A 21,596-nucleotide genomic window follows, 5' to 3' on the forward strand; every position below is an offset into this window, starting at 1 on the left:
AAAAGTAACAATAACGTTTCGGGCCTATACAGGGCCCTTTATCCAGCTTCACAAAGGGCCCTGTGTAGGCACAAAATGTTGCCTTTATTCTATGGAGCTCCTGTAGATCCTGCCGTGCAAGAAAAACTGTCCAATCCTATAGCACAGTTATATGTAGAGAAGTGCCCAGTTATAAACTATTCCTATTACTGGTGAGGCAGGATTGGCCACAAGATGGACTACACATTGAGGGGACGTACTGTTTACTAAGTTTTGCATGTAAAAATATTGTGTGCATTCATTTAATTTTGGGGCTTCTACATTGCACCTTGTTTTGTGATCCTATCAATACTGGGTATCAAGCTGTTCAGAAGCCCCTTGACATCTCTATTTAGGGGGCTCTATCTTTTTACCTTTGACAGTAAATAAGATGTTGGAAGATAAGATGAAATGGAGGTTTTGAGTTTCAGGAATTCAGAATAGCTTTGCAGATTAAAACAAAAAGTGGCAAAATGATTTCTGATGTCTGCAACATGCTCATTTATTTCCTCTATAATTGTTTTCTTTATAAGTAATTCAGTTTCAGTTTCCTTTCTCTGAATTCAGGCGCTAGATAGGGAATGAGAGGGCTGAGTGCAGAGAGACAGCGAGAGAGACAGCGAGAGAGACAGGCGCAGAGCTTTGCAGGTACCAATACAATGAATTATCTGGAAGACACATCTCCGTGCCCTCTAAGTGAGGAGGAGAGCAGACTGGCCTATGGAGCGAAGCAGAGAGCCTTGGATATTCTAGTTGATGCCCTGAGGAAACAGGACAGTGTTTTGGTGGAGAATGCAGGGGAATATGGTCATTCTGTGGGACGGCGCCCGTCTCTCTCCCCTCACCTGGTGCTCAGTCTGAGGGCTGAACTGGAGCGAGTGACTTTCGTCAAAGTGGCCCACCCATTCTATGCCATTTGTTACATCTACCCCAGATCACATGAGAGGATAATATATCTGGGCCCCCGATTCTGGAAACAAGGGCAGTTCCTAGGGGCAGATTCCCGGCCTGGGTTACTGATCAAAAAGGCGGCGCAGTTTCTGCTTCACCAAATTCCCGGCGCGGTGCCGGCGGAACATGGTACAGTCGTGCAAGGGCAACGCCATGAAGCGCTTTCAGCCAATCAGATTCGCAGGGAGTTTGAAAGGGTCTTGAAACATCGGGGAATTTACACAGGGCACTTCTACTTATGCTGCGGGGAAACAGCCCGGGATTCGGTTTGTGAGGATTCTTTTTACAGGTAAGAGACTGGCACAGGGTTTAGCGCTCAGCTGTGTAATAATCTCACGTCACACTAATATAAATAAACTGTACCATTCCCAGCGCTTATTCTTGCCTTTATAACATACACAGAGCTCCCTTACAGCCACGCCATAATAGCTGAAAGGGGAGGAATTGCAGGTCCCTGCAGAGTAACAGCAACATAACAAGTCGTGTTTATTTCAAACAGTAGCAGCCAGGGCTGCCATCAGAAATCACGGGGGCCCCCCCCCTCCTCCCACGACCTGCCCCCCAATGGCCCCTCCCCCAGTGACCCCTCCCATGAGTACAAAGGACACACAGACATTGGTAGCCAGGGCCCCCCAAAAACAATGGTAGCCAGCATCCCCCCAGCATCCTCCAGTTACCCCCCCGCGTCCTCTAGTTACCCCCCGAGTCCTCCAGTTACCCCCCCAGCATCCTCCAGCTCCCCGCCAGCATCCTTCCCAGCTTCATCCGGATGAATACCAAATGAATAGGTGACTAAAGGTGGCCATACACGGGCCGATTGTAGCTGCCGATATGGGTCCCTTGGACCAATTCAGCAGCTTATTGGCCCGTGTAGGGGAAACTGGCCTGCCTGACCGATATCTGGCCTGAAATCGTCCAGATCTCGATTGGGCAGGTTAAAAAATTCAGTCAGATCAGGGACCGCATCGGCTCGTTGATGCGGTCCCCGAACCGAGTGCACCTATACCAGTCGTTATAATTCAATCTTTTGGCCCCAGGGCCAAACGACCAAATTAGACTAAATTCCCCCGATATTACCCACCCGTAGGTGGAGATATCGGGAGAAGATCTGCTCGCTTGGCAACCTCGCAGGCAAAACATTGGTAAAGTGACCTATTTTACTAAGATATATTGAAATTGCTCATTAATTAGGGCCTTGTTGGCCCCCCAGCAACCGCAGGGTCTGCTTCCTCTGTAGTTACACCTCCTATAAAGTGTATGGATGCTCTGAGTTATAAAGAAAGGTTGACCAAGCTGGGAAGTTGTGGAATTCAGATATATATATACACAATATTTAATACACTATCATTTTTCAGTTCCAGACCATGGTTACTGAGTGAGGAAGAGTGGGGAATGGCAGAGGAAGCAAAGCAGAGAACCCTGAGGATTCTATTTGATGCTCTGGAGAAGAAGGACTGTCTCTTAGTGGAGAATCCTGAGGATTTTGTTGGCGTTCAAAGACTGAGAAATTGCCCCCTGATCCCCATCTGCTTGGTGCAAGATCTGATCAGTAATCTTGTGAGTGTTAGATTTAGGAGGGGACACGGTGTAAATATTGTTCTGGAATATTTAGGCAACATTATTATTTATCTGAGCCCCCAGTTTTGGCAACAAAAGGAGATGTTGGAGTGCGGGTCCCGCCCTGGAACCCTCATTCTGGAACTGTCCGAGTTTCTGGGGTATAAACGATGCTGGAAGGGACCTGAAGAGGCAGATGAGGTTGTTCAAGAACAGCCACATAATTTCCCACTTACGGCTTATAGTATCTGCTGGGTATTTGAAACCTGGATGAGCCACGCAGGGTCCTACTCTGGGACCTATTCCTGCTGCGGGGAGAAGGCGAGGGATTCTGTGTGTGCTCTCTCTCACCTGAGCGTCTGTTTGAATGATATAACCCCGCCCCCTCTAACACCTTAAAGAACATCAGAATCATCTTCCATCTATAGTGGTCACATATACAGTAATGGTTCCCTGTACAGTAGTGGTTCCATGTACAGTGGTCACATATACAGTAATGGTTCCATGTACAGTAGTGGTTCCATGTACAGTGGTCACATGTCATCAGTAGTAGGAAAGCATTTGGAAGGGGTAATAAGGGATAGGATAGTTGAATACATTGCAGTTCACAATACTATTAGTTTGTGCCACATGGGTTTATGTGTAACAGATCTTGCCAGACTAATTTAGTCGCCTTTTATGAGGAGGTGAGCAGGAACCTTGATGCTGGAATGGCAGTGGATGGGATTTACTTGGACTTTGCTAAAGCGTTTGATACAGTACCTCACAGAAGGTTAATGATCAAATTAAGGAATATTGGCCTAGAACATAATATTTGTAATTGGATAGAGAACTGGCTGAAGGATAGAGTACACAGAGTGGGGGTAAATTGAACATTTTCTAATTGGACCAGTGTGGTTAGTGGGTACCGCAGGGGTCAGTCCTTGGGCCTTTGCTTTTTAACTTGTTTATTAATGACCTGGAGGTGGGCATAGAGAGTACTGTTTCTATTTCTGCTGATGACACTAAATTGTGCAAAACTATAAGTTCCATGCAGGATGTGCCGCTTTGCAGAGCGATTTGACTGGGAAACTGGGCAGCAAACTGGGAAATGAGGTTCAATGTTGATAAGTGCAAAGTTATACATTTTGGTAGGAATAATATAAACGCAAACTATCTACTGAATGGGAGTGTGTTGGGGGGATCCTTAATGGAGAAGGATCTGGGTTTTTTTTGTAAATAAGTCTAATTCCAGGCAGTGTCATTCTGTGGCTACTAAAGCAAATAAAGTGCTGTCTTGTATAAAAAGGGCATTGACTCAGGGGATGAGAACATAATTTTGCCCCTTTATAGGTCCCTGGTAAGGCCTCACCGTGAGTATGGGGGGCAGTAACAGTGAGTATGGGGGGCAGTAACAGTGAGTATGGGGGGCAGTAACAGTGAGTATGGGGGGCAGTAACAGTGAGTATGGGGGGCAGTTTTAGGCTCCAGTCCTTAAGAAGGATATTAATGAGCTGGAGAGAGTGCAGAGACTGCAACTAAATTGGTAAAGGGGATGGAAGGGTTAAACTATGAGGTGAGACTGTCAGGGTTGGGGTTGTTTTCTCTGGAAAAGAGGCGCTTGCGAGGGGACATGATTACTCTGTACAAGTACATTAGAGGGGATTATAGGCAGATGGGGGGGTTCGTTTTTCCTATAAAAATGATCAATGCACCAGAGGCCCCCCCTTTAGATTAGAGGAACGGAGCTTCCATTTGAAGCAGCGTAGGGGGTTCCTCACAGTGAGGGCAGTGAGGGGGTTGGGGAATGCCCTGCCGGGGGATGTTGGGTAGGGGGTTCCTCACGGTGAGGGCAGTGAGGGGGTTGGGGAATGCCCTGCCGGGGGATGTTGGGTAGGGGGTTCCTCACGGTGAGGGCAGTGAGGGGGTTGGGGAATGCCCTGCCGGGGGATGTTGGGTAGGGGGTTCCTCACGGTGAGGGCAGTGAGGGGGTTGGGGAATGCCCTGCCGGGGGATGTTGGGTAGGGGGTTCCTCACGGTGAGGGCAGTGAGGGGGTTGGGGAATGCCCTGCCGGGGGATGTTGGGTAGGGGGTTCCTCACGGTGAGGGCAGTGAGGGGGTTGGGGAATGCCCTGCCGGGGGATGTTGGGTAGGGGGTTCCTCACGGTGAGGGCAGTGAGGGGGTTGGGGAATGCCCTGCCGGGGGATGTTGGGTAGGGGGTTCCTCACGGTGAGGGCAGTGAGGTTGGGGAATGCCCTTCCTAGTGATGGGGTAATGGCAGATTCTGTTAATGCCTATAAGAGGGGCCTGGATGAGTTCTTGAACAAGCAGAATATCCAAGGCTATTGTGATACTAATATCTACAGTTAGTATTAGTGGTTGTATATATAGTTTATGTATGTCAGTATATAGATTGGTAAGTATAGGTTGTGGGTGCTGGGTTTACTTGGATGGGTTGAACTTGATGGACTCTGGTCTTTTTTCAACCTTATGTAACTATGTACAGTAGTGGTTCCGTGTACAGTGGTCACATATACAGTGATGGTTCCCTGCAACCGAGCCTAAATCTTTGTGGCGCTGGAAAATCAATGTCCAGTAAACAAAAAACATGGGTATTCGGCTGCTAAAATAAATGGGCCATAAGGTGTCTTTGAGATCTACAGTTTATTCGTAAAGGCTACATTTTCTCTGAGAATGTTACATAAATAAATAACTGTTTATGTTCCCAAATATAAATTCCCTCATGTGCTCTGCCGACTCCTAAACACTCATAGAGACTGGTACCTACTCATACTATATATTCATAAGTCACATACATACCCATAAACACTTATTAAATGTGAAACGTACGTATATAGAGTCTAGTAACCCATAGCAACCAACCAAATGCCAACTTTGTAACTTTTATTTTCCAAACATAGTCTGATACACCTTTAAATGTACTAAGCTTCATACATACTCACCCAAAAAGACCTATAATGACTGATAAAGATAATCTGTATTATTGAAAAGGTCAGTTCTCCTTAAATGGCCGCACCCTTATACTAAATATCATGCCCGATGTCAAACACAGTAACAGCCTTCCTATCACACATGTACTTAACCCACAGATCACATTACAATTACATGACACTGGAACCTAATTCCTTACTCCCCATACAGAAACTGAAGGATAAGTACCAATAATCAATGTGAATGAAGGGATCTATGTATAAGCAAACAGGCCGCAGAGTAAGATACAATACAATCTGGCAGTTCCAGCTTAACCCTGAGGGATAAGAATTGTATCAAATTTTCATACAATAAACCAATATCATAGCAAAGTCTAAATCTAAAACTGTTAAACTAACTGTAAGATTTATCTTCCATGATATCTGCAAACACTGTATGTGTGCGTTTCACCGTTTATTTTGTTGACTCAATAAAGCCTCACCTGAATTAATGTATCGTCACACCCAGAGCTCATCCAGGTATTAGGCAGGTAAGTAGGTATACACGTTCCCCCAGGGGCAGGTAGGTATACACGTTCCCCCAGGGGCAGGTAGGTATACACGTTCCCCCAGGGGCGGGCGGGTACACGAGTTCTCCCAGGGGCGGGCGGGTACACGATTTCTCCCAGGGGCGGGTACACGAGTTCCCCCGGGGGCGGGTACACGAGTTCCCCCGGGGGCGGGCGGGTACACGAGTTCCCCCGGGGGCGGGCGGGTACACGAGTTCCCCCGGGGGCGGGCGGGTACACGAGTTCCCCCGGGGGCGGGCGGGTACACGAGTTCCCCCGGGGGCGGGCGGGTACACGAGTTCTTACAAATATAAATAAGTGCAATTTTCAGTGTATGCTCCTCACTTTAGATACCTCGTGTCCCAGGCCAAATACAGTTCAATAAAATACTCCAAAGTGCCCTCTTCTGAGGTCTTATGAGGAAAAGAAAAAGAAAAAAAAATATATATAGTGTAATACTGTTATTGCTTCACAATGTGCCTCTCATGTGCTTTTTAACACCAGTGATGACTTTTACTTATATTCCCTTTTGTGCCCAGTTGTGATATCCCTTTCCCATTGCCAATCTACTTACAGACCCCCTTGGGTTTATATGTCTTCCAATTGGTTTGCTCGTAGCTCACGACTCTCTGCTTTCCCACCTCTTAATTCCAGACAGGTACATTTCCAACTTTAGTAACTTTAGGTTAATTCCACGACCTTTCAGTTTCCCTTCCCCTTCTGTGCACTTACTGTGGGGTAAATACATACCCAATATGTGTAAAAACTTAAATACTTTAATACGTGTAAAAAAAAAAAGTATTTAAGTTTTTACACATATGGCGTATGTATTTACCCCACAGTAAGTGCACAGACAGGGAAGGGAAACTGAAAGGTCGTGGAATTAACCTAAAGTTACTAAAGTTGGAAATGTACCTGTCTGGAATTAAGAGGTGGGAAAGCAGAGAGTCGTGAGCTACAAGCGAACCAGTTGGGTGCCATATAAACCCAAGGGGCCCCAGGGGCAGGCGGGTATACAAGTTCCCCCAGGGGCAGGCGGGTACATTAATTCCCCCAGGGCAGGCAGGTACACGAGTTCCCCCAGGGGCAGGCGGGTACATTAAATCCCCCAGGGCAGGCAGGTACACGAGTTACCCCAGGGGCAGGCAGGTACACAAGTTCCCCCAGGGGCAGGCGGGTACACAAGTGTTGCGATATATTAAATCAATCCGGGTCACGGCACCAAAATGTTGTGTATAGTGTAGATGTAGTATATTACAAATATACTGAAGATTCCAAGATTTACCACAACCAGGTAAAAGGAAACAACCACGGTTCTTTTCCAGAGATGAAGCTAATTTATTTCGATTATCCAGCCCAGAGACAGCAAGTGATACAGAGTTCCTTTTAAATATGCCCACAGGATCTGTTCTATAGGGATCAGCCTTCAGGACTTCTCCCTAACCTAACTCCTCTATCTTTGTGTGTGTTTCTGCGTTACTGTCCAACTATGTGAGTATCAGAGTTTCCTTAGTTATACTCTTAGAATCTCACTGACCAAAGTAGGGATGTGTTCTGATTGGCTGACAAGATAATCAGGTATCAGAATCTTATTGTGTTAGTCAGTCGGGTAGTTCCCATAAGGAGCCGTCTCACCATAAACAACTGTACACACAATTCAACTTTGAAATGCAAAAGACCCTCCAGTTGGCTTCCTGTGATATCTTGGTGTTGATCACCCCCCTGTAATAAATACCAAGGTAACCAACACAAAGGCACTTCAAAGCTTCCCAACTTAAGCAACTTGATTAACATCTGACTGACTCATTGTTTAAATCTATACAGATATCTTGTGCACTATGTACATTCATATAATTAAATGATACTAATTTCATACACTTGCAGGTATGTACTGTATGCACAGTCCCCAAACATATTACTACACTCCCCCACTTGGATCAGTTCTGCTCAGAATTGATCCACAACACATTAAAACATTCTTTTTTTTATATAACTGTATAACATGATAGTTTGTAATTGTGTTATAGAGAATGCTAAACCAAGGCTCTTAAATTTTCTAGAGATGCTAATAGAACTGGTTACATATCACTTCTCCAGCTCTTTCTATTTCCCATTTAGGATGAATAAGTACCCAAATCTATTGCAAGTGGCAGGTTCTGGTGGGTATGTACAGGATTAGTTGCAACACTGAATGAGTCGATCATTTCCTTTCCAGTCATAAGTAGATATTTTCAGTCACCAGTCAGAAATATTCACCTGCTTACTGTATAAGTTGTACTAAGTCTTTGCAGAGAATTAAATCCAATCATTAAACAGACTGTGAAACATTTCTGTCCACAAACTCCATTCTTTCCAGGGTTGGGGTCTTTGTGATCCAGGCAGGATTCCTTGCCACTCCCATCACTCCCCCACTTCCCTACCCAGTACACAACACATTAAGTTCTTGCAGCATCTGGGGTTTTTCCTCCAAGCGTTTGGTTCTCTTTAGTTCAATGTAGCAGTTGACTGAGTACACAGGATCTGGTATTGGTGCTGGTGTTGGATGGATCTGTAGCTCGTGGTCTTCTTACAGTCTGATCTTTTTTTTTTTTTCTTTCTCAGAAAACCCACATTTAGCCACAAACTCTAGCTTTGGACACAATATCACCCTTACCTGATCTAGTCAGAATATTAATGGATATATCCCTGCAAATATGCAGCCAAAACATCAATATTCTGAGTATATGTGTTCTTTATAAATCCACCCATGTCTGTACATTTAGCTTCCAACACCCCCTATGGACTACATGCTAAATATGAGCCCTTGTTTTAGCATCTCTAGACAGATATGCATAGCAACATTAATATATTTGCACTTTCTCTGGGCCATTCTCTGGATTTTTTTTTTTTTTTTTACATTAAAAAGCAAAAACATGTATACAGAAAGACACTGAATAAAACAAAACACTGAATAATAACAAGGTGGATGTTACTTAGTTAAAAGTAGACATTCAAGTCCTGAAACTTTGTAAATAATGTCCTGTTTGTATGTTAATGAGTTCTTTTCATTGCATTTCCATCTTCCCACTTAAGACTGATTTAGACACTGACAAACATCAGAACAGTTCATTCATTTTTTCCTTTAAAAATCCCATTGACCTATTATATTTGTGGGAGAACATAAGTTATAGAAGAAGTCTGAAGAATATATTTTGACATCAAACAGTATCCAGCCCATTGCACTACTGCATCCAGTCAAAAAACTTCTGTGGTGTCAACATCCAACACCTCTCCCTCTGTGTCATGCAAATTCCTTCACACCCCCACTTGGAAACTTTAGGTCTCATCTATCAATGCTCTACTGTCATTAAAAAAATTTGAAAAGCTGCTTAAGTGTGAGATGAAAAAAAAAAACAAGTTAAACATGACCACCAAATTCAGACACATTTATCCTTCTGCTTGAAGATCTTTTCCTGGAAGATAAAACTTAGAGAAAAATATTAATTCATATATTCTACATAAATTACATTGTCTCGAGATAAATGAAAGGAAAGTGCAATTGAACATTTAAGTGGCATGTATGGGTTTAGAATTCTATTAAAGTTCCTCCCCCATGGTCCTTAACACCAGAATGTGTAAGAGGGGCACGCCTTAATTTGGAAAGTTCTGTTTCCAGTAAAGAAACTTGTTGTTTTAAAAGATCCCTCTCAGCCCTGATCTTATCATATTCGAATTTAAGTTTTTCATGTTCCCTTTTTAGTTGGGGAAAGGGTATCCAAGTTCTAGATTTGCAATCTCTTTGATTGTTTTGTCTATTCTGCCATCTAGATTCATATTTTCCTTTCTGGCTTTCTGAATTGGAGAATATTTTCCCTTGCCTAGGCCCTTTAAAATCAATACACTCCTTTCTCTGCTGTCCCTCTACTCTAAAAATTCTAGCAGCATCCACTACAAAACTTTCCTCCTTATTCTTCTTTCGCCACAAATTATCTGCCCTCAACAGAATGTCTTTTAGATCCGTAGGATCAGGAGTGATAGATAATATTCCTTCCCTGACATCCTCCTCTAAAGCTTCTAACAACATGACCCTATGAATTAAACCACCATGTTCAAATCCTGGATTATCATTTAGAATTTGTTCCATAACTGTGGCTATTCTATGTGATAATTCATAAGGACATTCCTGCTTCATTTGCTTTAATTTACCGGACAAAGACACATTTGATGTGATACCATACAACGCCCTAAGTATTTCCTTTAACACATCCCTTGTCCTGCGCTGCTGCCCACAGTTCTGTACAATCCTTACCCATAAACCATTTCCAACTACTCTCTGCAACACTCTATCTACATCCTCAGGATTCAAATTATACGTCTCTCTGACCCTTTGCAACTCACAGAACCACTTCATGAATCTGTTGATATCATATCTTGGTACCTGCCCAATCTCTCTATCTATTGCATCCATCTCTTGGGGCTTTAATTGTTTTGAGATGAGCTGTACCTCCCCTGTATTGTCAGTATTTAAAACAGTTGTAGTGACAACAGGAGCTGCTGGGAAACTACATGCTTGATCTAATTCATTCCAAGGGTACAGTTGTTTATGTCCTTTAATTTCTGTGTTAAATTTAGAAATATTGTTTTCACAAGATTGGTCAGAATTATTCCCAACCTTATCAAAAGCAATATTTATTGCATGTTTATGCTCCTCCAGCTCCTTTTCTACATCCTGTATTTTTACTGACAATACGTCATTTACACCGGTTAAGTGGTCACATAGATTGGCCTTCTCAAGCAATGCCTCCCCAGTGGTTATGGCATGTAACCTTAACTCTGAGATCTTTTCATTTGACTCTCTCAGTAAAGTCTTATACTTATCTGCCTGTTCTGTGATATCAGTCTCCTTTTGTTTAATAATTTCTGCCATTTCTAAACAGCAGGAGACCAATCCCTGTATGATAAGTCCTTTGCGTTTTGCTTCCTTAGTTTTCTTATCAAAAACACTGTCAGCTATAAAATCTTTCATTAAATCCCATGAATTTTTACATTCTTGAGGGATTTCATATGGTCCCCCATGATTTTTAATATAACTAACCAACCAGGTGCTGACCATTTCTCCCTTAGTGCTATTACCACTGGCTAAAAAATATATATATATATATAAAAGAGTGCTAACTTAAAATAAATTATATATATAATTAAAAAAAAAAAAACAATATTCTTACCAACCCTTTTAGGTTCACAGTCACAGATTTCCAGACCACCGTCCTAGGGTTCCACACTTCCTTCCAGGGCTTCACTGCAGACTCTTGGGTCACAAATCTTCCACGCTTCTTCTGGTCACTAGTCACGGCACCAAAATGTTGCGATATATTAAATCAATCCGGGTCACGGCACCAAAATGTTGTGTATAGTGTAGATGTAGTATATTACAAATATACTGAAGATTCCAAGATTTACCACAACCAGGTAAAAGGAAACAACCACAGTTCTTTTCCAGAGATGAAGCTAATTTATTTCGATTATCCAGCCCAGAGACAGCAAGTGATACAGAGTTCCTTTTAAATATGCCCACAGGATCTGTTCTATAGGGATCAGCCTTCAGGACTTCTCCCTAACCTAACTCCTCTATCTTTGTGTGTGTTTCTGCGTTACTGTCCAACTATGTGAGTATCAGAGTTTCCTTAGTTATACTCTTAGAATCTCACTGACCAAAGTAGGGATGTGTTCTGATTGGCTGACAAGATAATCAGGTATCAGAATCTTATTGTGTTAGTCAGTCGGGTAGTTCCCATAAGGAGCCCGTCTCACCATAAACAACAGTACACACAATTCAACTTTGAAATGCAAAAGACCCTCCAGTTGGCTTCCTGTGATATCTTGGTGTTGATCACCCCCCTGTAATAAATACCAAGGTAACCAACACAAAGGCACTTCAAAGCTTCCCAACTTAAGCAACTTGATTAACATCTGACTGACTCATTGTTTAAATCTATACAGATATCTTGTGCACTATGTACATTCATATAATTAAATGATACTAATTTCATACACTTGCAGGTATGTACTGTATGCACAGTCCCCAAACATATTACTACAACAAGTTCCCCCAGGGGCAGGTGGGTATACGAGTTCCCCCAGGGGCAGGCGGGTACACAAGTTCCCCCAGGGGCAGGTGGGTATACGAGTTCCCCCAGGGGCAGGTGGGTATACGAGTTCCCCCAGGGGCGGGCGGGTACTGAGTTCAGAGTAATTGCTCTGCTGTATAATAGGTACTGACAGAACAGGCAGGGTGCACAATCACTTACTACACCCTGTACAGGTGAGTGTAGAACCCCGTGCAGGGGTGACAGACACGTTATAGGGTGTTTGTGCTTATACAAAATATTCTGGGGCTGCAGTAAATGAAGGGCCTCACTGTACGTGGGGCTTTTAGCTCTCCTTTCCATTTGTCTTAATGGCCAAGTACACTTGGGATGAAGTCTGAGCTGCTTGGATCGGCCCTGGCAGAAACCAACCCCAGAGTAGGTGATTCCAGTGCCTAGAGCTTGTCCAACTACAGAACTCTGATTCATTGTACTTACTGGCCCTGCTCGCATTGTTCTGAGAGTCAATTCCACTAGCTACAATGGGCAAGTGAGCCTGCCCTCCACTAGCTACAATGGGCAAGTGAGCCTGCCCTCCACTAGCTACAATGGGCAAGTAAGCCTGCCCTCCACTAGCTACAATGGGCAAGTGAGCCTGCTCTCCACTAGCTACAATGGGCAAGTGAGCCTGCCCTCCACTAGCTACAATGGGCAAGTGAGCCTGCCCTCCACTAGCTACAATGGGCAAGTGAGCCTGCTCTCCACTAGCTACAATGGGCAAGTGAGCCTGCCCTCCACTAGCTACAATGGGCAAGTGAGCCTGCCCTCCACTAGCTACAATGGGCAAGTAAGCCTGCCCTCCACTAGCTACAATGGGCATGTGAGCCTGCCCTCCACTAGCTACAATGGGCAAGTGAGCCTGCCCTCCACTAGCTACAATGGGCAAGTGAGCCTGCCCTCCACTAGCTACAATGGGCAAGTGAGCCTGCCCTCCACTAGCTACAATGGGCAAGTGAGCCTGCCCTCCACTAGCTACAATGGGCAAGTGAGCCTGCCCTCCACTAGCTACAATGGGCAAGTGAGCCTGCCCTGCATTTGTTGGTGTGTCCCTCGGCAGGTTACCTGCTTGGTTAACACAACAAGAACCTAAACTTTGGTTATAGAAGTGACGGAGAAAGCGCTGAGCATTCTGACCCAAATGGTGAAAGAAAAAAGTGAAGTCTTGGAGGTGGAACCACAATGGGTAGAAGATGGTCCATTGATTCCACCTTGTCTGGTGCAAGATCTCATCAGAGAACTAGAGAAAGCCACTTTTCTTAATGGCACGGACCCAGAACATGAGCTTCGGATCGCTCGCTGACGCAGGGGTTTTTTGCAACGTAACAGTCTATCTGGGGCCACAGTTTTGGAAGCAAGAGGAGCGTTTGGGAATCGTGTGTATAATACAAGAATTATGGGAGCTGGTGCATTAAGTGCATCGATCATTTCTTCTGTACAGTGGAAAACTGGTTGTATTGTGTAGAAAATGGCATGGATGAACCCTCCATCTGCTCCAAAGTTGCTATGGCTTATTCTGTTCGTTGCTATGGCTTATTCTGATCTCGTCGGCAATGAACTTGCATCACCTCCAGTTGGGCTAATTAAGGGAACATGTAATTGGCAGCTACATTATAATACTCCACCTGTTAATTACGTTTTCTTTCTGTTAAGGGGGCCATACGCTCGGCTTTCTGTTAAGGTGGCCATACGCTCGGCTTTCTGTTAAGTTGGCCATACGCTCGGCTTTCTGTTAAGGGGGCCATACGCTCGGCTTTCTGTTAAGGGGGCCATATGCTCGGCTTTCTGTTAAGGGGGCCATACGCTCGGCTTTCTGTTAAGGGGGCCATACGCTCGGCTTTCTGTTAAGGGGGCCATACGCTCGGCTTTCTGTTAAGGGGGCCATACGCTCGGCTTTCTGTTAAGGGGGCCATACGCTCGGCTTTCTGTTAAGGGGGCCATACGCTCGGCTTTCTGTTAAGGTGGCCATGTACAGGCAGATTTAAGCTGCCTATTCAAGTTCAAGGTCTCGATCAGGCAGGTCAGATTTTACCATTGCAATGCATTGGCTCATTGAAGTGGTCTATAGCCGCAGAATTAGCCAATATCACCCACCTAAGGAGGGCATATCTGGAGAAGTTTCACTAGTTTGGCAACCTTTACCTTTTAAAGGGGCTGTTCACCTTTAAATTAACTTTTAGCATGACAATGATATTCTGAAACAATTTGCAATTGGTTTTCATTTTTTATGGTTTTTCAGTTATTTAGCTTTTTGTTCAGCAATTCTCCAGTTTGGATTTTCAGCAGCTATTTGGATGCTAGGGTCTTGTTTCTCTTAGCAACCAGGCAATGGTGACTGGAATTGACAGAAGAGGGACTACGTAGACAGATAAGGTTTACAAAGTAACAATAACAATAAAATTGTAAGCTCACAGAGCAATAGTCAGTGACCCCCATTTAAAAGCAGGGATGATGTAGAAAAGCAAGTCAAACATTTCAAAAACTATAAAAGATAAACAATTATGACCAATTGCAAAGTTGCTAGCAATAGGACATTCTATAATATACTAAAAGTTAACTTAAGGTGGCCATACACGGACCGATTTTTTACTTACAAACGACCGATTCCCGAACGATCCGATGCTATCGTTAAGTTATCGTATTGTTGGTGGTGTACGAACGATCGTCGGCCCACTAAACGAGCCGACATTATCGTCCCCAAAATCGATCGGCCAGGTTTAAAAATTTTGGTCGTTTAACGATAAAATCTGCCAGTTGGTGTGAGTGTCAGACATTTGTCTTTCAACGATTGTTCTCTGCGCATGTCACGATTGCCAGCAACGACATCGATCGTACGTAGATGTACGATCGTAGGTATTTTACGATAATGATGCGACAAAATCTTTTCCGAATTATCGTTGCCCGTGGATGGCATATCGTATGGGAACTCGATCGCCATACGATCGTTTGTCGATATAATCGTTCATCGCACAACGAGCGAAATCGCCTCGTGTATGGCCACCTTTAGAGGTGAACCAACCCGTTTAAGATGAACGTTATAGAGACAATGCTGTGTTGAAGCTAGAGATCCCCCTGCTGGCCAAACACAGATAATGCAGTGTGGTGTTTCGGTTTCCAAGTTATTCAGCTTTTTTTAGCAGCTCTCCAGATTGGCATTTCAGCGGCTGCTTGCTACGGTCATGTTTACCTTAGCAACTAGGCAGTAGTTTAAATAATAGATTGGAATATGTATAGGACAGGGCCTGAAAAGAAAGATAGGTAATATAATGTAACAATAATAATAAAAGTGTAGCCTCACAAAGCAATATATTTTTTAGCGGAGTCAGTGATCCCCATTTGAAATATACATAATGAAGACCAAATGCAAAGTTGCTAAGAATAGGACATTCTATAACATATTAAAAGCTAAATCAAAGGTAAACCTCCCCTTTAGCACTAGAGGCCTGTGTCAGATGTTGTCCATTGGCTACAGCAAAAAGCCCAATAGCCCCCGTGTTCCCAGTGATGCACGTCCCAGTCCCTGGAAGCCAAGCAACTGTTTTGGGTTTTCCAGCTGTGGGGCCACAGAGCCTTCTGATTATGGCAGCATCATCGTCCCATTGGCTAATCTCCTGACTTGACTACTTGCCAACAGTCTTCCCCACTGTAGGGTGTATATATGCTGTATTTGTACCCCTGCCTATAATGGCATCTCCTTTGCTGTATGTTTCAGCTGTAGGGCATTGTTCCTGGGAGATTACCCCGACAGCTCATCCTTGAGTGAGGAATAGTGGAAAGTGGCAGAGAAAACAAAGCAGAGAACCCTGAGGATTCTATTTGATGCTCTGGAGAAGAAGGACAGTCTCTTAGTGGAGAAACCTGAGGATTTTATTGGCCTTCCAAAGCAGAAGAATTGCCCCCTGATCCCCCCAAGCTTGGTGCAGGATCTGATCACTAAACTACAGAACTCTGCATTTAAAAAAAAGAGAATGCGGCCCACGAGACCTTCTATGTTCTGCCAGATTCAGATAAAGCCATTATTTATCTCAGCCCCCAGTTTTGGTTCCAAAAGGAGACGTTAGACAGTGGGTCCCACACTGGATCTCTCGTTCTGGCAGTGTCACAAATTCTTTGTAGTAAGCACTTTGTAGAGAGACCTACAGAAGTGGGGCAAGTAGAGCAGCAGCGGCCCCTGGTTCCCCTGACGGCTTATAGTATCTGCTAGCCATTTGAAACCTGGATGAGCCACAGAGGGTTCTACTCTGGGACCTATTCCTGCTGCGGGAAGGAGGCGAGGGATTCCGTGTGGGCACTCTCGCCTGAGCGTCTGTTTGAATGGTATAGCCCAGCTATAACCCTACTGATCATGGGATATCTACAGCAGGGAGGCGGGTCCGTGTCACATGACAGCCCACAGCCTGTGATTATCACTCTAAACTACACTGCAGATGATACTGTCACCAAAAAAAAGGAACATTCCCCCAGAAACCGAAAGAACCTTTGCGCATTACACCATACAGGGCAGATAAAAGCTCAATAAACGTAATTTATCTTTTTAAAGAAACTGAGATACAGCAGAGAGAATTCTGGTTTTCTCCAATGGGGCCAACATTCTGGTACGGACAGCTTCTCCGGGGCTTGGGTGGAGGGTTTCAGTGCACAAAAGATTATATACATTACAGGACATATAATGCATAATGCACCCCATACTGTAAATCAGTCCCCAACTGGCAGCCTGCATCCCCCCCCCCCTTTATGCCTTTAAGGCACAGAGGCGGGGCAGGCAATATATGATTGACAGCTGGGATTTTTAAATGCCTTTATAATGGGTTTGGATGTGCTAATAAAAAAAAGGATTTGAGTTTCATTTGAAAATACATTTTACAAAAAATACAGTTTTCTATGTCTGGGTGACAGGTCCCCTTTAAGATTAGCACAATCTGTCATGTCAGGAAGCACCCTGCAGATTGGCTGGTGTATGTTAACTCTGCGTGCACCAGAGGGAAGAGGGATGAGGGATCTCACCGGCAGAAGCATGAAAAAAACAAAAAGAAGTGGATTTAAATGCTTTACTTTACAAAAGTGCAATCAATTCATGAAATACTTGGGAGCAAGGAACAGATATAAGGAACAGGATACCTGCTCATAATAAAAGCTGGGGGTAGTGTACTCCCATTTCCCAAGAGCCTCAGTGCCCCCCTCCACCCCAAACAGTGCTATGGCAGCTACATTGTCTTGTTGAACCTCGGTCTCTCATACTCCCCCAGATTGGCTTCTTTCATCCTCTGCCGGACTTTGAGCTGTGCCAGGCGCTTTTTATCCACCTCCCTCTTTGCCAGCAGGAAGAGCAGTATGCCGGACGGAAAGCCAATGGCCCTGTGTCGTGAAATAAACAGATTGCTAAACCGGAGCTGGATTGGCTAAAACAGTACAGCAAGTGGGGTACTTGCCTCCAAAATATATGGATACGGGAGACTGTGCAAGAATTCTAGTGCTGCGGAGGGGCAGAAAGGAGCAACATGGATGCACTCAAGGGGGCAGCTTGAGTTAACCCCTGAAGGTTAATCTTAGGCTTAACAAGTTACCTCCTGTACAAATTAAAAGGCTTAGGGAATTCTCTAGTCCACCAATCAAGGGCAAGAGAGGTGATGAAAGCTGTAGATCCCCCGGCCAAAGAGGTGTCAAAAGCCTCTTAAAGGAACAGTAACACCAAAAAATAAAAGTGTTTAAAAGTAATAACAATATAATGTACTGTTGCCCTGCACTGGTACAACTGGTGTGTTTGCCTCAGAAAGACTACTATAGTTTATATAAATAAGCTGCTGTGTAGCCATGGGGGCAACCATTCAAGCTGGAAAAAAGGAGAAAAGGCACAGGTTACTTAGCAGATAGCAGACAAACCCCCATTATATGGGGCTTATCTACTAGTTATCTGCTATGTAACCTGTGCCTTTTCTCCTTTTTTCCAGCTTGAATGGCTGCCCCTATGGCTACACAGCAGCTTATTTATATAGTAGCTTTTCTGTAGCAAAAACACCAGTTTTTTGCAGAGCAACAGCACATTATATTTTTATTACTTTAAAACACTTTAATTTTTTTATGTTACTGTTCCTTTAAAGAAATAGTTCCGTGTAAAAATGAAACTGGGTAAAATAGACAGACTGCACAAAATAAAAAATATTTGTAATATAGTCAGTTGGGCAAAAATATCATCTATAACGAACAGAAGTCTAACATATTAGCCAGAACACTACTTCCTGCTTTACAGCTCTCTAAGCTGTTAGCAGTCAGTAACCAATCAGTGACTTGAGGAGGGGGGGCAGATGGGACATAACTGTCAGTTAGTTTGCTTTTGAATCTGACTAGACGGACTAACCTCTTAGTTAGTTAGTGACTTTAGGGGGTGCCACACAGGACATAATTGTTCAGTAAGTTTGTGAGCGTGCAGGTCAGATTCAAAAGCAAACTAACTGATATTTATGTCCCATATGGCCCCCCTCACTTATTGGTTACTGACTGACAACAGCTTAGAGGGCCACAAAGCAGGAATTGGTGTTCTAGCTATTATGTTAGACATCTTCATTTTTTACACTGAACTGTTCCTTTAACCCTGTACCAAGATCGTCTAAATTAATTTACACAAGCAATAAAATATAGTCTGAGACCTGGTTTCTGAGTTTCCTCCCTCTCCTTACCATGCCAGCCCCACTTTCTTCAGGGGGTTTTTGGCTTTGCGCTGGGGGATGTACTCCGGTATCCTAGAGGCCTGTTCTTGCAGCTCAGGCTTGGCCCACAGTCGAGAATGGGTGTGCAGCTGCTTTGCCGTGTGTGGGATGGAGGACTGGGGGGCACAGAACTGTGTCTTCACTGCACCAACCAAGACGCCTAGAAATAAAGGATAAGAAAGTCTGTAACTGAATTATGATGAGGACTAAGCACATAAAGCTGCCCAGCCCACCCCCCAACAATGATTGCCCCATAATGCTGCTCTGTGTACTGGGACATTAAACCCAAAGTGGGCCCTGCACTCATACTGCTACCCACTGTCTGTCACTGTGTATAGTGTCCCAGAGGGGCCAATAATCCCTGTCTCACACTGTATACAGTATGCTTGGGGTGTCAGTACCAGTGCTTGGGGGCCAATAATCCCTGTCTCACACTGTATATAGTATGCTTGGGGTGTCAGTACCAGTGCTTGGGGGCCAATAATCCCTGTCTCACACTGTATATAGTATGCTTGGGGTGTCAGTACCAGTGCTTGGGGGCCAATAATCCCTGTCTCACACTGTATATAGTATGCTTGGGGTGTCAGTACCAGCGCTTGGGGGCCAATAATCCCTGTCTCACACTGTATATAGTATGCTTGGGGTGTCAGTACCAGCGCTTGGGGGCCAATAATCCCTGTCTCACACTGTATATAGTATGCTTGGGGTGTCAGTACCAGTGCTTGGGGGCCAATAATCCCTGTCTCACACTGTATATAGTATGCTTGGGGTGTCAGTACCAGTGCTTGGGGGCCAATAATCCCTGTCTCACACTGTATATAGTATGCTTGGGGTGTCAGGACCCAGCGCTTGGGGGCCAATAATCCCTGTCTCACACTGTATATAGTATGCTTGGGGTGTCAGGGCCCAGCGCTTGGGGGCCAATAATCCCTGTCTCACACTGTATATAGTATGCTTGGGGTGTCAGGACCCAGCGCTTGGGGGCCAATAATCCCTGTCTCACACTGTATATAGTATGCTTGGGGTGTCAGGGCCCAGTGCTTGGGGGGGCCAATAATCCCTGTCTCACTCTGTATATAGTATGCTTGGGGTGTCAGTGTCCGTTGCTTGGGGGCCAATAATCCCTGTCTCACACTGTATATAGTATGCTTGGGGTGTCAGTACCAGTGCTTGGGGGCCAATAATCCCTGTCTCACACTGTATATAGTATGCTTGGGGTGTCAGGGCCCGTTGCTTGGGGGCCAATAATCCCTGTCTCACACTGTATATAGTATGCTTGGGGTGTCAGTAACCAGTGCTTGGGGGCCAATAATCCCTGTCTCACACTGTATATAGTATGCTTGGGGTGTCAGTACCAGCGCTTGGGGGCCAATAATCCCTGTCTCACACTGTATATAGTATGCTTGGGGTGTCAGTACCAGCGCTTGGGGGCCAATAATCCCTGTCTCACACTGTATATAGTATGCTTGGGGTGTCAGTGCCCAGCGCTTGGGGGCCAATAATCCCTGTCTCACACTGTATATAGTATGCTTGGGGTGTCAGTGCCCAGCGCTTGGGGGCCAATAATCCCTGTCTCACACTGTATATAGTATGCTTGGGGTGTCAGTACCAGCGCTTGGGGGCCAATAATCCCTGTCTCACACTGTATATAGTATGCTTGGGGTGTCAGTACCAGCGCTTGGGGGCCAATAATCCCTGTCTCACACTGTATATAGTATGCTTGGGGTGTCAGTGCCCAGCGCTTGGGGGCCAATAATCCCTGTCTCACACTGTATATAGTATGCTTGGGGTGTCAGTACCAGCGCTTGGGGGCCAATAATCCCTGTCTCACACTGTATATAGTATGCTTGGGGTGTCAGTACCAGCGCTTGGGGGCCAATAATCCCTGTCTCACACTGTATATAGTATGCTTGGGGTGTCAGGGCCTAGCGCTTGGGGGCCAATAATCCCTGTCTCACACTGTATATAGTATGCTTGGGGTGTCAGGGCCTAGCGCTTGGGGGGCCACATTGTGCCATGAAATGTTGGGGGCCAATGGAACAAGAGAGGTGAAAGGGCGGGGTTACCCATCAGTCACAGAGTGAGAGACAGGGGCTATTTGCCCACCCAGCCCTGGAATCCTGTGGGGGGGGGGGGGGGGGGGGGGGGGCACCAAAACAGCCCCTATTGGAGGCCCCGCAGTTTATAAGACAGGGGAGGGGACTGAGGAGGGATGGGTGACTGGGTGACTGGGTGACTGGGTGACTGGGTGACTGGGTGACTGGGTGACTGGGTGACAGGAAGCCCTACCTTTCCAGCTGTGGTTGAACTACAACTCCCACCAACAGGAGGGCTGCAGGATACACATCCTTGTTATTAACATTAGGATTATAAAACAGTAAATTAAATATTATTTACCCCCGGGTCCCTATGAAGCTGGGAGCCTCTGCCCTACACTAAAGCAAACCCTGACCGGCTATGTCTGGAACCCACTGCCAATATCTGTCCAGTTAATAAACAACATTTCCCAGCATCCCCAGAGAGTGCCCCTTCCCTAAACAGGAAACAGGAAACCTTCAATCTTACCCCACGGCTTCCCTCTTCTCACTGACCCCAACATCCCTCTCACGGCCGCCGCCATATTGCCTGTTTGTAACCAGGCGCGTCACGGTTACATCCTGACAGGCGCAAGGCATTCTGGGTGTAGTAGTTCCCGCGCAGAATTTGACGTGTTAGAAAACTTCCATGTCCGGCATGCACTAGTACGCGCCTGCGCAGTAAGCCTT

General features: G+C 45.1%; 4 protein-coding genes across 4 annotated transcripts in view; 1 reads left to right on the forward strand and 3 right to left on the reverse strand.

Moving 5' to 3' along the window:
* Positions 1-21,596, reverse strand: part of LOC116407773 — an 880,143-nt gene that overhangs the window by 423,371 nt on the left and 435,176 nt on the right. The window lies entirely within an intron of this gene.
* On the forward strand, positions 566-3,138 carry LOC101730798. The gene is made up of 2 exons (XM_004918230.4): positions 566-1,258; positions 2,325-3,138. The coding sequence occupies exons 1-2, from the start codon at positions 600-602 to the stop codon at positions 2,923-2,925; spliced, it is 1,260 nt and encodes a 419-aa protein (XP_004918287.4). The 5' UTR covers positions 566-599; the 3' UTR covers positions 2,926-3,138.
* Positions 8,006-11,758, reverse strand: LOC116407772. Its single transcript, XM_031893779.1, has one exon. The coding sequence runs from the start codon at positions 11,095-11,097 to the stop codon at positions 9,571-9,573; it is 1,527 nt and encodes a 508-aa protein (XP_031749639.1). The 5' UTR covers positions 11,098-11,758; the 3' UTR covers positions 8,006-9,570.
* Positions 17,162-21,504, reverse strand: LOC100488277. Its single transcript, XM_002942543.5, has 3 exons — positions 21,397-21,504; positions 18,802-18,991; positions 17,162-17,482 (listed from the first exon to the last, which is right to left on the reverse strand). The coding sequence occupies exons 1-3, from the start codon at positions 21,449-21,451 to the stop codon at positions 17,332-17,334; spliced, it is 396 nt and encodes a 131-aa protein (XP_002942589.2). The 5' UTR covers positions 21,452-21,504; the 3' UTR covers positions 17,162-17,331.

This window comes from Xenopus tropicalis, chromosome 9 (assembly GCF_000004195.4).
Source record: "Xenopus tropicalis strain Nigerian chromosome 9, UCB_Xtro_10.0, whole genome shotgun sequence".
In the NCBI taxonomy this organism is placed as follows: domain Eukaryota; kingdom Metazoa; phylum Chordata; class Amphibia; order Anura; family Pipidae; genus Xenopus; species Xenopus tropicalis.